This window comes from Monomorium pharaonis, chromosome 8 (genome assembly GCF_013373865.1).
Source record: "Monomorium pharaonis isolate MP-MQ-018 chromosome 8, ASM1337386v2, whole genome shotgun sequence".
Classification (NCBI taxonomy): Eukaryota; Metazoa; Arthropoda; class Insecta; order Hymenoptera; family Formicidae; genus Monomorium; species Monomorium pharaonis.
The window spans coordinates 8,101,400-8,115,222 of record NC_050474.1 but is presented as its reverse complement, the minus strand read 5'-3'; the positions used below and the strand labels follow the sequence as shown (position 1 = coordinate 8,115,222).

At 29.2% G+C, this 13,823-nt stretch overlaps 4 protein-coding genes across 9 annotated transcripts; 2 read left to right on the top strand and 2 right to left on the bottom strand.

Moving 5' to 3' along the window:
- The first annotated feature begins 3,941 nt into the window (after positions 1-3,941).
- On the top strand, positions 3,942-6,633 carry LOC105840403 (venom acid phosphatase Acph-1). 4 transcript variants are annotated; one of them, XM_036290440.1, is made up of 7 exons: positions 3,942-4,128; positions 4,486-4,617; positions 4,693-4,809; positions 4,879-5,092; positions 5,340-5,548; positions 5,811-6,152; positions 6,316-6,633. In XM_036290440.1, exons 2-7 carry the CDS (start codon positions 4,525-4,527, stop codon positions 6,592-6,594), a joined length of 1,254 nt encoding a protein of 417 aa, XP_036146333.1. In that variant the 5' UTR covers positions 3,942-4,128; positions 4,486-4,524; the 3' UTR covers positions 6,595-6,633. The 4 variants fall into 4 exon arrangements, with proteins under 4 accessions (XP_036146333.1, XP_012542775.1, XP_012542776.1 ...); XM_012687321.3 differs by lacking the exon at positions 3,942-4,128 and adding an exon at positions 4,138-4,262 and having other exon boundaries at positions 4,483-4,617; XM_012687322.3 differs by lacking the exon at positions 3,942-4,128 and adding an exon at positions 4,138-4,262 and having other exon boundaries at positions 6,256-6,346.
- A 118-nt stretch (positions 6,634-6,751) lies between these two features.
- Positions 6,752-7,563, bottom strand: LOC105840405. Its single transcript, XM_012687324.3, has one exon. The coding sequence runs from the start codon at positions 7,227-7,229 to the stop codon at positions 6,789-6,791; it is 441 nt and encodes a 146-aa protein (XP_012542778.1). The 5' UTR covers positions 7,230-7,563; the 3' UTR covers positions 6,752-6,788.
- Positions 7,564-8,403: 840 nt separating this feature from the next.
- LOC105840401 lies at positions 8,404-12,635 on the bottom strand. 3 transcript variants are annotated; one of them, XM_036290437.1, is made up of 5 exons: positions 12,547-12,635; positions 11,893-12,022; positions 10,414-10,787; positions 9,149-10,238; positions 8,404-8,861 (listed from the first exon to the last, which is right to left on the bottom strand). In XM_036290437.1, the coding sequence occupies exons 2-5, from the start codon at positions 11,984-11,986 to the stop codon at positions 8,407-8,409; spliced, it is 2,013 nt and encodes a 670-aa protein (XP_036146330.1). In that variant the 5' UTR covers positions 11,987-12,022; positions 12,547-12,635; the 3' UTR covers positions 8,404-8,406. The 3 variants fall into 3 exon arrangements, with proteins under 3 accessions (XP_036146330.1, XP_028045482.2, XP_036146329.1); XM_028189681.2 differs by lacking the exon at positions 12,547-12,635 and adding an exon at positions 12,100-12,504; XM_036290436.1 differs by lacking the exon at positions 12,547-12,635 and having other exon boundaries at positions 11,893-12,086.
- On the top strand, positions 12,592-13,789 carry LOC105840402 (mitochondrial import inner membrane translocase subunit Tim13-B). Its single transcript, XM_012687319.3, has 3 exons — positions 12,592-12,830; positions 12,916-12,984; positions 13,366-13,789. Exons 1-3 carry the CDS (start codon positions 12,726-12,728, stop codon positions 13,462-13,464), a joined length of 273 nt encoding a protein of 90 aa, XP_012542773.1. The 5' UTR covers positions 12,592-12,725; the 3' UTR covers positions 13,465-13,789.
- The last annotated feature ends 34 nt before the right edge of the window (positions 13,790-13,823 follow it).

Sequence of the window (13,823 nt, the reverse complement as noted above, 5' to 3'; positions counted from 1 at the left end):
ACAGAAAGGTACAATAAATATAACATATAAATATTTTTTATTTTTTTTGACAAAGTAAAAAAATTTTATAACACATTTTTTTATTTTATTAAAAAGTATATAAAAGTACATAAAAATATATGTCTCTTTGTTATTTGTCAAAAACATTATTATTATCTAAATAGTATATAAATACTTTATACTGTATATATATATATATATATATATATATATATAATTATATTATAATAAACATATAATAACGCGTTTAATAAAAAATTTGTAACAAAAATTGTAAAAAAGTTCATTATTTTTATATAAAATTATGCAATGTTAATTCAATAATAAACTGTAATAAAATATGGGAAAATTTTATACATAATTTATACATGTATAGTAACAATAAGAGAGTTTCTTACTTATAATAATATACCAAATTCTCTATTTTCGTAGCACTATATTTTTAAATTAACATTTAAATTTTTATATTTCAAAAATTCCTTTATTATCCTTTTTTACACCAAAAAGCAATTCCTCTTTGCACTATAAAAGAAATCATAATAAATTCAAAAAAGTATCTTGATAAAGTTCCATTAGAATACTATTAAAATATAATTTTAAATTCAATGCGAATTCTTATAGAACATAAAATGAACTTTATATGCATTACAAAAGGGACTCAGAATTGGTGACATATAAAAGAACTTTTTTTGAACTCTTAAGAATTCTTTTGGTGCAGAAATGGGTTAGCAAAAGACTTTATTTCAAAATTTGGGTGTTCAAAAAGAATTGTTTTCGAATTCGTTGTGCTATCTGATGTCAGATGCAACTGATCTGGTGTTGTGAGTCAGATAGTATGGTAAGATAACTAGTAAAATCGAGAGGAAAGGAAATTATATAATAATATGATTTATATATTTAAAAATGCAATAAAATTTTTAATGTTTGGAACACCGTCAGAAATTGAACCATTTACCATATTCAGATTTCGAAATAATTAATAGCTTAATTGCGATGATGCACAATTTCAGATATTACTAATTAAATCCTATCGCAATGATATTATCAGATAAACATAGTGAAAGTGAATTGTCGACTTGTCGGCAGCACGTCTATCGCAATTAAGCGTATGTACATTCTGATAACGTGGATTTATATGCGTTTATCAGTTAACTACGGATACAAGTGGTCGTGGTTTCGGAAGTGTCGCGGCAGCCGACTGTGATCTCTGCGGATGCGGACAGAAATATAAAGAAAAATTCATATCTGAAATTATATGGCAACTTGCGTAATATCACAAATCTGACATTTATCTCTCGTTTGATGTCTACACATTTTATTTAAAATAAGACAATTATATCGTAAATTAATTAAAATAAAGTTGAAGCTTTAAACACTTAAAAATTTTAAGTATCATCCAAACTTTAAATTTTTTAATGTATGTACATTTTACATTTCAGAAAATTTGTTAAAATACATTTTCAGATAATACTCTCAAACGTTGAATATTAAAAAAATGTTTGCATAGCTTTTTTACAAAAAGTTAACTATGATGGAATGAGGAAAAATTGCCCATGTATAATTATATATTTTGATATATGTTCTTATATGAAAAACTTTTTACCGGGTTGTTTTTTACTCATTGCTCATCGCGTTCAATATGCGAGGATCATCACTGTGTAATAATTCTACAGTTATACAGAAATATAAAATAATCACAGTCTAATGATTTTTTACTTACCCTTGAAATATTATTAACGTTTTACTTAAGACGGGAACACAGACTTTTGCATTACGATTAATTTATAAACATATACATAAAAGAATTAATCAATCAAGCCTTTATTTCTATCTTGTATTCTGACCTCTTTTGTAATTTAAAATTTCAAAGGATTATACGTGGTCTGTTCTTCTTTTCCAACCATTCGTCTTTTTCCTCTTTTTATTAAAATTATGTGCCTCCTGAAGCTTCGAAAATTCATCAGAGATTATTAGGAAAGTATAATAAATACAACAGAAGGAAGAAAGTGGCATCAGAAAGTAACGTTGCGCCCTCGATTAAGAATCGAAAAATCATCGGAATTATTAGGACTATAGAATAAGCGAGGAAGTTACCGAATTTCTAGTAACTTCTTCGCCTAACATGCTTTACTGATATTTTGGACGAAATTTTCCGGATTTTCAAGCGCCGTATACAGACTATTCGTATCGTATAATCTATATACAGACCTTAGTCCTAATAACTCCGATGATTTTTTGTCTTTTAATCAAGAGAGCAACGTTTATACTTCCAATCCCAACTTCTTCCTCCTGTTATATTATACTTTTTTAATAATCTTTGATGAATTTTTGAAGTTTCGACAGACACATATTCTAATTTCCTTGGAGTCCTCTTATGTGACTCTGATATTACGATACCCAGGAAAAATTTCCATACTAAAATAGATCAAATTATATTAGAAGGATCAAATTATAAATCAAATTATATCAGAGTAGATTTTACAAACTGATTAATGACATTTGATCTGCTCTCATATTATAGTATAATTTGATCCTTGTTATGAAAATTTTTTTTTAGTTATTTTAGAGATATACATATGCAAAGAAAAAATTAAACGTCAAAGAATGAATGTACCAAGTTTAAAGTTTATAACTTTTATATTTTTTTCTAATAAAATAAAAACATTCTAAAAATAGATGCAAAAATGATATAAAAAGCAAGAATATTCCTTTAATATTTTTATAGCGTGATTTTTCTAAGTCATGTTGGCATTATCATTTACGCAAGTTGACGAAATACTGATTGCAATTTATAACGATAAAATACTATTGCAATGTGGACACACAGCCTTATCGTAAATTCTTAATACCTAAATTTTCCAGTATTAGCCTTCACCGGGACTTATCAGCTTAGCTTTCACGTGAAACATTGCGAAGTGACAGCTAATTAGCCAACAATACTGTAATTAACGTGTGTTGTCGCCAACGATCACGTTTTTTTATGTTATGGATGATAACATATATCATATGTATCACGTGCGATGTCATGTACGTGGATTACAAAATGCTGCAGACGCTAGTAGACTATAATTACGTATATAAATGTCGATATGCATTAAATTATTATAGATGTATAATTTTTAAAATTGTTAGCTGTACTACTTACATTAGTTTTATTAACTGTCATATATACAGTTAAAATAAAATTTTGACTAATGTTTCCGTGCAATTACTATATTAAAAAATGTTAATTCTCCTAATTATTAATATAATATAAATAAATTTATCAGTATAATAAGACGTTTTTTAGAAGCGTCAATATTTTATAAATTTTGCGAATACTGTACATAATTAGTCTGCATCAGCATATGTTAATAATTACCCAGATAGCCAGTATGATATAATAAAAATATTAGCATCTTGCTACGCATTTATGTCGTCCCTTGTGCTGTTGTTTGCTAGCATGTCGGAAATAAAATTCTTTGCACATTTCAAATATTATGCTAGCATTACTTAAGATCAGTGTCGAATGCTAGCAAATAACAGCACAAGGGACGACGTAAATGCGTAGCAAGATGCTATAACATCTTTATTAGCAACATGAGAACAATTTGTGCTCATACATACATTTGTGGCTATCTCGGTATCAAGGTTACGAACAAAATGAATGATTTTTATCAAACCTGTTAATATTTCAACAAATTCTCATTTCGCAGAAATATTCTCGACAACAGTGATAAAATATATTATATAATATAGTTATGCAACTATAAATTTTAGTATTTGCAGTTACATAATCGCTTTTCAATTTTATTATTATTATAAATATACATTTTATTACTTGATTTTGTATCTTTTTGAAAACATTTAAATATTTATTGTGACCTATATTGAATAAGGATACTATATATTTGCTTCATAATTATTTAAAATTATTTAACATAAATTAATCACAACTGTTTTTAATTTTAATTCCGTATCCAAATCTGGTATTCACATATATAGACAAGGTTCAGACAAGGTTTTATGTCTGTTTAAAAAATTCCCGAATATATATTTGACTAACATCTCTTCAATCAAGTCACTGATTGTTATCATCGTACAAACGTAAATCAGGTAGTATAGTAAGATAACCAGTAAAATCGAGAGGTAAGGCATAATAATATAGTATTTGTACCGCTCAGTGTTTGTTCAGTTTTCAGTCTGGGGAGACGAAACAAGAGTCGAGAAATGAACATGTGAAAAGATATTATTTAAATTGTGAATGAACTAATAAATACGAGGTTAATTACAGAGATTTAAAAGAAATTATTCTTATCTTTAATCTTTTTAAATCATTACTTATGACAATTTTCTTTGTTCGCTTTTCAATTGTATTGTATTTCTTCGATCACATTTGCAAAACTATCCGACGTTATACATACATTACTATTGACAAACGATTTAGCCCTTTACCTGTCTTTTCCTTACACCTGTTACTTATATTCATATTTGTTGTTGAAGCAGTGTAGCAATCCCAGTTTTCCGAAGAAAAGGTACGTAAAAATGGCCAAGATACATTTTGTTTGCATTATGCTCGCATTATGCACCTGTATACTTTCCAGTACAGCGGTGCCAAATTTAAAGTTAGTTCATGTTGTAAGTACCTCTTATTTTAAAAGTGAATTAATATATAATAAATATAATTTATAATACTAATTAATATGATTACAGCTATTCGCGCATAAATTGTACGCGCCATGGGAAACCGACGTGGAATTTAACGAGACCAGCATCCCGGAAACTTTATCATATGAATCCTTTATTTCAGCCGCAATAAATATGCCGGTGGTACGTGTAATATTAATACAATTCTTTGATAAAAATAAATTATATATATCATGTTTCTCGATTGAGCAGGATGCAGAACTCAATATGTACAACCTCGGAGTGTATTTGCGTAATGTCTACGATAAATTTTTGGGCGACACATATACGCCCGACATTATAAAGACACGTACGACGGAACATACTTTGTCGATCTTATCGGCCCAACTTGTTAATTCCGGGTTATGGCCTCCTGCGGCAAATCAAATATGGATTGAAAGCCTCAAGTGGCTACCAATACCAAATGGTTGGTAAATGAATAGAAATATCTCTTTTTTATCTCCATACGACAATTTTCCAAAATAAATCTGGGATATACATGTAATTTGTAAAAAATTATTTAAATAATTTTTTATTATACAATTTTGTATTATTCTCATATAAATTATATTTTATAAGATTTTTTTTTTATAAAACTGGACATGACATATAATAAGTCTAATCTAAATGTAAAACAGTATATTTCCATGAGCAGCATCGATAAATTCTTGCAGAATATCTAAGAATGAAAGAGGACACACTGATGCTGGGTTCTCTGTGTCCAAATTTTATTTCACAAATGAACCAGATATTACAAACAACCGAAATGCGGAAGCTACTAGCACAGTATCAACCTTTGTTCGATTATCTTTCTAAATATACCGAAAGAAATATCAGCACTCCATCGGATGTAGCTCTCTTGTATGCTACATTAGAAACACTGGTAAGTCCGCAAAATTAACAATAAAAAATTTCGAAAAGGCTGTTTCTCTCAACATATCTAAAAAATCTTCTGAAAAGTTATAGAAGTATACAGAAATTCTAAAAAATTTTAAAACTTAAAAATTCTGAAAAATTGTAAATTTATAAAAATTTCGAGAAAAGATGTTCACCAGAAACTGCTTTATATTTTCATAAATTAGAATTTATCATTATATATATTCTATCAGTATAATAGTTTTGTACGTGACCATAAAAATGACTAGGCGGATCGAAATAATATATTGCCCCATTGGGCAACTGACGTCTTTCCCGATGGTACAATGTACAACGTCACTTTGTTGGAGTACGATCTACTTTCGATAACTTCTCTGCAAAGACAGTTGAATGGTGGAACTCTTTTAGGAGAGATTATTGGTAATTCTATAAAATATGCAATAGGTGATATACCGAAGGAACGAAAAATGATGTTGTACAGCGGAGATATGAGAAACATTGTCGGGATTCTGAAGAATCTTGATCTATGGTCGCCTCACATTCCCAACGAGGCGACTGCATTGATATTCGAATTATACTTTGATAATGATACGAATATTTATGGAATAAAGGTAACGTTTGCTTGCTTATTCTATTTATTGTTTAAAGTTAAAAAGTTTTAAATTTTACATTACTTTTTACAACTCGATTCGATATGTATTATTGTTATTTAAGAATGCTCCAGCTGTCACCAATAACATCAAACAATACTGAATTAATCTGAAATAATTTCAGATTAATTATTATGCAGGTATTGACGACATGATGATCGTTCTGTCGCTGTCGAACTGTACAGATATATGTCCACTACAGACTTTAATTAACGCCGCTATCGATCTAATACCTCAAGACTCGCGATCTTTATGTGGCTGGTCTACTGAAAACTTAATGAAAGATCTATCAGAAGACAAGGATTTTAACTCGTCGAGTGAATCTGTTTCGAATCGAAACAAGACTTTAACTTTTATTTTAATATTATTTTCTGTAGCTGTTAATATTTTTAAAGTTACATGATAGCGCATATAATAGTTTTTTTAATGATAAAACTCGAATAAAATATAAACATTTTTCTTTCACATTTATTTCTAAAAATAACGTGAAAAGAAAAAATATACGATAACTTTAAACATAACTCTATCACGCCAATTTGTATACTTTGATTGTTAACAATATTATGTTATATATTATTGTGTTATTCCTGTGCTAGATTACGAAATTAGTACATGGATTAGCGAAAGCGACTTCTCGGCAAATTGCACGAAATGCTCTGCGAAAATCACCGCACTGTTTTCCAAAATATTTAACCAGCGCTTCTTTGCGACATCCAAATCTATATCTGCATGTTCAAGCTCCTTTTCAATGTAACGTATTTTCCAAAAATCTACAACGTGAGGTATCATTTTTTCCGCAGATTGAGATCTTTGATCACATGACATAATTATACGATATTTTCGTAGAGTGATGTTTAACGCGTAAAACACAAGATGCAATTGATTTATCACGACGAAGATCTTCTTCAGAGTTTTTCCTACGTTAGTCAGCACGGACCGAAGTGATTTTAATTTCGTTATCAAGTAATCAATTACTTTAACGCATACCGGCAACGAATTGCAAAATTCCAGGATCACGCGTACGCGATGTATCCACATGGAAGTCTAGAAAAAAAGAATGTTTTATTATGTAACTGTATTAGAAAGTTGTATATTCTACTCTACCCGGAAAAAATAGTCCACGTCTGTTTACGTAGAAAAAGATAAAGTTATATATAGTTATATATGGTTTTATATGGTATTACGTATGATTATGTATGGTTATATATGATGGTATTATATATAATTATATACGATTATTTATGTTACTGTATACAATTTTATCAAATACGTAAAACTTTTAGTTTTTTATATGCTTAGATATGGTGTCTATTTCTGATCATAAAAAATTGTATTAGATACCTTACTTCATTATTTGAAATATAATTAAGATATTAAAATACATATTTCACGAAATACATTGTTTTTAAAAATGTGTAAAACTTTGCATGTGCAGTATTTGCTTTTATTATGTTTTTGTGTATTGTGTATATATTTTCCATAATTTGTAGTTCAATTTCGACATACATATCTGATTAATTTTTTTATTAAAAATTGATAATCACAAATTATGGAATATTATACAAAATATTACAATCATAATTTAAAGGTAAAGGTCACATAAATTAATATTTTCTGAGTAATGCGTACTGCATAAATTAATAATTAAAGACATAATTCTGTTGTGCTCCTGTTAGAGTACGGTCACATGGCGTTCGAAATAACAGAACGGAAAAAGCAAATAGTAGGTGTTAAATAATCAAAACAATGAAACGACGAAATGGAATTGTTCTGATTAGTTAATCTTTACCATTTATTTTTTCCATTCCTTAATTTCAAACTCTGTAACCGAATTACGCCTCTGATTGGTTACGCAATACGCATTGCACAAATTTCCTGAAATCTTATTTATCCTTGTATCTAATCGTATCCAAGTATATATGAAAAGTGCTGTAATTTTAGATCTAATTATATATGTATATTCATATATGATAACCATATATGACCATATATTTGGCAAAATATGATCAGATATTGACAAAATCCATATATGGCTAATTTTGTATGAACTTTTTTTTCCAAATAGGTTTAAAACATTTCTAATAACGGATATATATACATGTATAAAATATATAAAATATTACATACATTTGTATTTTGTTCATACATGTAGATACATTTTTTCTAAATTGTACATATGCATGATGTTATTTATTGTATTTATTTAACTTGATTTTTATAAATATAAAAAACGTAAAATATAATATACCTGACTAAAATGTATTTTATATGATTGTTTTTGCGTCGTCATTTCGTTCAAAGTTTTTATTACCTCCCTCATGATTATTTTTAAGCACACATTGGGCTTTCTCTCTGTTGTAAGGATATCAGATATATTCAGTACCGCGTTTACAGCTTGCTCCTCCAAACTACCTTTCCAATGATTGCGCGTATTCTTCTGTCGTTCTTTTGCCAAATATTCCTCCGCCGTTCTCCTGTGACAGAGCGTCAAGACGATCACTCTAATCGACGCAAGAATTACGCGATCGATATGTAACGATTTTAAAGTAGAGTACAACAAATCGGTGGAAACCATTTCGTATCCATTTACATTTTCTGTCTTCGACAAATTCCACGCTGTTGTTTCCTCGCGTGTAACTGTTTTCTCTTTAGGGGATTGTAGAGTAGTAACTAGTTCAAATTTAAAAATTAAATAAAGTTTAATCATTTTTGACCCAGTTAATTATATAATATTGTAATTATTTTATTATTTAGCGTAATCTAATTTTAAAGAATTATAACATTCTAATTTAATATAAATAATGTTTTTCAAAATTAATTTTTAATTTAACTTTAGTTAATTTAATTTTAACGCTTAACCGAATTAGTTTTAGATATCTGTGCAATTTTTAACGTGAATAAAGTTTTATAAACTACATTAACTTTAATTAATTTAGTTTTTAAAAATATTAACTTACTTAACTCTGCCTCTTCGTAAGCATCATCTTCCGAATTCATAAACTCCATAGTCATTGAAACATCATTTTCGGAAATTTCCGACACATCGGTTATCTGTGAGTCGTAATTAATAATTTTAAATTTGGAATGTTCATCATTATGAACGTGTGACATTTGCAATATATTTTCTTGAGTTATGATAAAACTTTTCGAACTGCCATTGGATGGCAACGTCTCATTGGCCAAACGAAAGATTTCCTGTTTCTCATCTGTAGTTGTCTTCTTTTTGTAAGGTTGTAATTCATAATGTTCGGTATCTAATTTATCGGCGATGGATCCTGCTTTTACTGTAGTATTGCAATTTAATCGATCGATTAGATGTAAAGTACTGTACGCGCTGTCTTCGATCAAATTTCCAGTAGCGGTATAATTGCTCGCCTGCCAGGGACTGTCATTGAGTAAAAATTCGTCACCCAGAATACTCGTCGATTGAGAAATGTTTCTTGGAGTTATAATAAAATTTTTGGGACTGCTGTTGGATTCTGATACCACATCGATAAAATTATTTTGGCTTCTCATGGAAGTGATGCATTCTCCATTAAAATTATGTTTCGAATTAAACAGGTCAATAGATTGGTTTTTCGCTGGTAAAATAGTTTTACTCGAAATGTCAGCATGGCTTTTTTTCAAGATACTTTTACTTTTTATTATTTCTTCGTTTATGTATTTGATACCGGCGCTGGATGTGCTCTGCGTTAAACATTCCATATCATTTTCGTAATCAAAGCTTTGATGTTCAAGTATACTGTAAGACGTATTAATAGCACACTCGAGATTTTGACTTATGTTCGACTCCACATCCGTTTCTGGATATCTTATATAGGATGCTTTTTCTTTTCTTCTCGCTGCGTTGTTGCTAGAACCTTCAAGTATCGAATTTGACTCAACGGCCGATTCATTCGCATCATTCATCGATATGGAATTTACAAATTTATTTAATACATCTTCAGATCTGTCATATGAGCAATTGAGCTTTCTTTGAGGCGTACTGGTCACTACACTGGAAATATTTGAAGAGATTGATGCTGCGATACTATACTTCGTGCCTCCCTAGAAAAAAAATTTCATAACAGTTCGCAATATTTTTAAAGAATTTTTCATATTTAAAATCAATAAAATTATAAAAATTTGAAAAATTTTCTTTAAAAAATCAAAAGATAAAAAAATCAAAAAATTCTACAAAATTCTGAAAAATTATATTAAAAAGTATAAGAAAAATTTTTACAGGAGATGTCCTTTCATTTCTTAGCTCTTCATCGGGAGATCTCAATTGTTCAATATCAGTACGCTCGTCTTCACGACGATGTTCATTGCGTGTAACCGACAGTATATTGAACAGCTGTTGCAATTGTTCGATTGAAATTTGAGAGGTGGTCACAATGGAGGCTTTCAACCACACAATAGCCTGAACAAAATTTAACTCGTTCTTGCATGGAAAGCTGGATGCTTCGTTGCCGAATGTCTTAGACAAATTATATGTTATTTCCAAAAAATGTTTACAACGATAGCACGTGTAGTCATTGCGTGCAATGTCTTCATTGTGAATGTTTGTATCAAAAAATACGGCGTTTCTACCTGAGGATGATTGTCTCTTATTTCCTGTATGGAACAGCACGTAATTTAAAATGTAATTAATGTAATTTAATTAGGTTTTAATGTATGCAAAATGGCTCAGTAGCAAAATACATTGGCAGTATATTGGCTAATATATTGGGTAATATTGGCTAAATGTTAGTTATATTGGGAATGCATTGGCCAATGTTTTCCCAATGTTTTCCAAATGTAAAGCCAATATTGGTTATAAAATATTGGCTCCAAATAAAAATGCAATTAATATCCAATATGAAAATCGATTGGTTCAATATTGGCCCAATGCTGAACCAATATTAAACCAATATTGCTACTTAGACAAATTAGCTAAATAAGATGAAGCGTCTACTTTACAATACTGAACCAATATTAGATATATTGTCTTTACATTACTTTTCAATATTGCACCAATTTTTTGCTACTAGGATATGTGTGTGTAAGTATAAACAAAGTAATTTCCTAGACACATTTATAAAAATTTTCAATATTTACAAAAATACAATATACCTGGAATTTTCTTATATAAAAACATATAAATATATATAAAATATGTCCATATATGTTTATACTAGTTTCTTTTTTTGTAAAATTTCTGTTTGATATCAAATAAATAATAGTTATACTGAAAAGACAGAAACTAATTAAAAAGATAATTTTTTCATAGTCTTTTTACAAAAAGTTAAGAAAGAATGAGAAAAATTGCTTATATATAATCATATATACTTTTGAGTCATAGAATATTATGGATAAATTTTTTATTCTTTATTATACCTAGCTTTTTGTAAAAGAAGCAATGCGAAAATGATATTTTTAAATAGTTTTTGTCTTTTCAGTATGCAGACTATTATCTTTTTATACCAAACAAATTTTACAAAAAAAAAAAGAAATTAGTATAGATACATAGATAATATAATATAGACATGTTTCATATATTATATATATTTATATGTATATATATGTTTTTATATAAAAAATTTTTCCCAGGTATTCATAATAATTTTAAAGATTTTATATAATAATATTTTATTATTAATATCTAAAAAACACAGGGTAATAAATATTTATGATTAATAACGTATATGCTGTCTGGGAATTTATTCTTCCTCGAACTCACCTGAGTTATTTGAATTACGATTTTCCTCATGAGTTTTCTCTACTATTTGTTGTAATCTGGAAAGAATCATTTGTTCTGCCCTTTGATCTTTCATTGAAGTCCGAATTCGATTTTCCAATTTATTACGCGTCTGCAAAAGTAAGAAATAATGTATATACTTAATTATAGTACGTGTCGACATTAATTGCAAATACTTTTTATCATTACTTTTTCAGTTCTCAGCCTGGTTTTCGCTTTTCTCATGTTTCTTCTCTCTTCTTTTATATTGTTGTATTAATTAATAAATAAATTTTTTTCTCTCTCTTTCTTTCTCAAACGTTTTTTAATACTTTTTAATCACAGATAATATTCAAATATCTGCCGACATATATCAAACTGAAGCGCGCATTAAAGAGTTTGAAATTTTTAAGTTGGCGATTGTGATCAAGCTTAAAGCTGATGTCGCGTCTTGTAATTGGGCGAGAGATGTTATTAATCATTCACATTTATAATAATATTGGCAGATTATAAACATTTATAATAAATGTAATAAAAAATCAATGGATTATACAAATTAATACAATTCCTGAAAAATACTGTAGACTTTTTATATCTACCTCTTCTTAACTTTTTTTTAAATGTTTTATCTTCCCAAAAAATCTTGTGCGATCGTACCGTATGGCGTATGAACGAGATTGGCTGCTTTCACGTGGTCTCGTGTCTCGTTTGTGCGACCGGCGAGGTGAGGTTAGGTTCGTGGCAGTGCAGCGGATCCGTAGCCCCCGTGTAGGTACCCGTGGGTGGACTGTTATCAGTTCTATTGCTGCAAATATTTTAATCTGAGAACTGCGAGAATGGACGCGTTGTCGACGGGAAGCTTGACAGGTTCGCAACGGGATGAGCTGATGCAGCAAGTGAAGCAACAGATAGCGGTCGCCAATGCACAGGAACTGCTCCAGGTTACACAACTTTTTCTTTCGTACTCTTTCTAAGACAACGCACTTCGACTGACTGAAAGTAATGAGTTTTTATGCATATTTGCAGAAAATGACAGAGAAATGCTTCAGAAAATGCATAAGCAAGCCGGGTACCTCGTTGGACAGCTCGGAACAGGTACTTTTCCCTGCGCGAGATCTAACCTTAAAAAGTCACTCCCGCGAGATAATGAAGATTGATTTTGTATTTATCGCGTCTTAAAATTCCTTGAGATTATACTGAACTAAAGGATTTCCTATAGAAATCAAACTAATCCAATAATGTGATTCAGAGAGAATATAAACTTAGTAAAACAAAAATATCTTCAAATCGTTTATTATATCAATATAATTTTTCTTTGAATAGGTATAAAGCTAAAGTTAGACTTTAATATTTTTGAAATTTATTTAAAAGAAAAAGTGATGTATCATTTCTTTTGAATTAATTTTGTTTATTGCAATCCGTTCTCGATTGAATCAATTATATCCTATTTTCCAATTCAATTTGATATGTTCACAGAAATGCATAGCAATGTGTATGGATCGGTACATGGACTCGTTTAATATTGTATCGAAAACATATAGTGAACGACTCCAAAGAGAACGCAACAGAATGTAAATACAGAAACTTGTGGAAATATATTGTTACTTGTTATATATCAACATTGTAATTTAATGGTACCATTACAGTATCACGTAGTGTCCAGTTAGTTTATACAAATGTATTCTTTATACACATGGCCAATGAGATGCATCATCGTCACATATATTGATTCGATACGTATAGTTTTCTTTTCAAGGCATTTAATATGATGCATTGTTTGTAAATGATGTATGATATGAATTAAAATACAGTCATGTTGAGATGCGGCATCGTTAAAAGTACGAGCACTTATTCTAGTTTATGTTTTTTATATTATAATAATAAATACCTTTATTAAAGATGTATGTGTTTTACACTTCTCAAAGTATTACCAA

Excerpts from the sequence above, each read along its gene's own strand:
- LOC105840405 (XM_012687324.3), bottom strand. The coding sequence starts at position 7,229 with ATGTGGATACATCGCGTACGCGTGATCCTGGAATTTTGCAATTCGTTG.
- LOC105840402 (XM_012687319.3), top strand. The coding sequence starts at position 12,726 with ATGGACGCGTTGTCGACGGGAAGCTTGACAGGTTCGCAACGGGATGAG. Across the intron at positions 12,831-12,915 it reads ATGCACAGGAACTGCTCCAG|AAAATGACAGAGAAATGCTT; the intron begins GTTACACAACTT and ends GCATATTTGCAG. Across the intron at positions 12,985-13,365 it reads CGTTGGACAGCTCGGAACAG|AAATGCATAGCAATGTGTAT; the intron begins GTACTTTTCCCT and ends ATATGTTCACAG.
- LOC105840401 (XM_036290436.1), bottom strand. The coding sequence starts at position 12,073 with ATGTCGACACGTACTATAATTAAGTATATACATTATTTCTTACTTTTG. Across the intron at positions 10,788-11,892 it reads TCGTAATTCAAATAACTCAG|GAAATAAGAGACAATCATCC; the intron begins GTGAGTTCGAGG and ends TGTTCCATACAG. Across the intron at positions 10,239-10,413 it reads GAAATGAAAGGACATCTCCT|GGAGGCACGAAGTATAGTAT; the intron begins GTAAAAATTTTT and ends TTTTTTTTCTAG.
- LOC105840403 (XM_036290440.1), top strand. The coding sequence starts at position 4,525 with ATGGCCAAGATACATTTTGTTTGCATTATGCTCGCATTATGCACCTGT. Across the intron at positions 4,618-4,692 it reads ATTTAAAGTTAGTTCATGTT|CTATTCGCGCATAAATTGTA; the intron begins GTAAGTACCTCT and ends ATATGATTACAG. Across the intron at positions 4,810-4,878 it reads CCGCAATAAATATGCCGGTG|GATGCAGAACTCAATATGTA; the intron begins GTACGTGTAATA and ends TCGATTGAGCAG.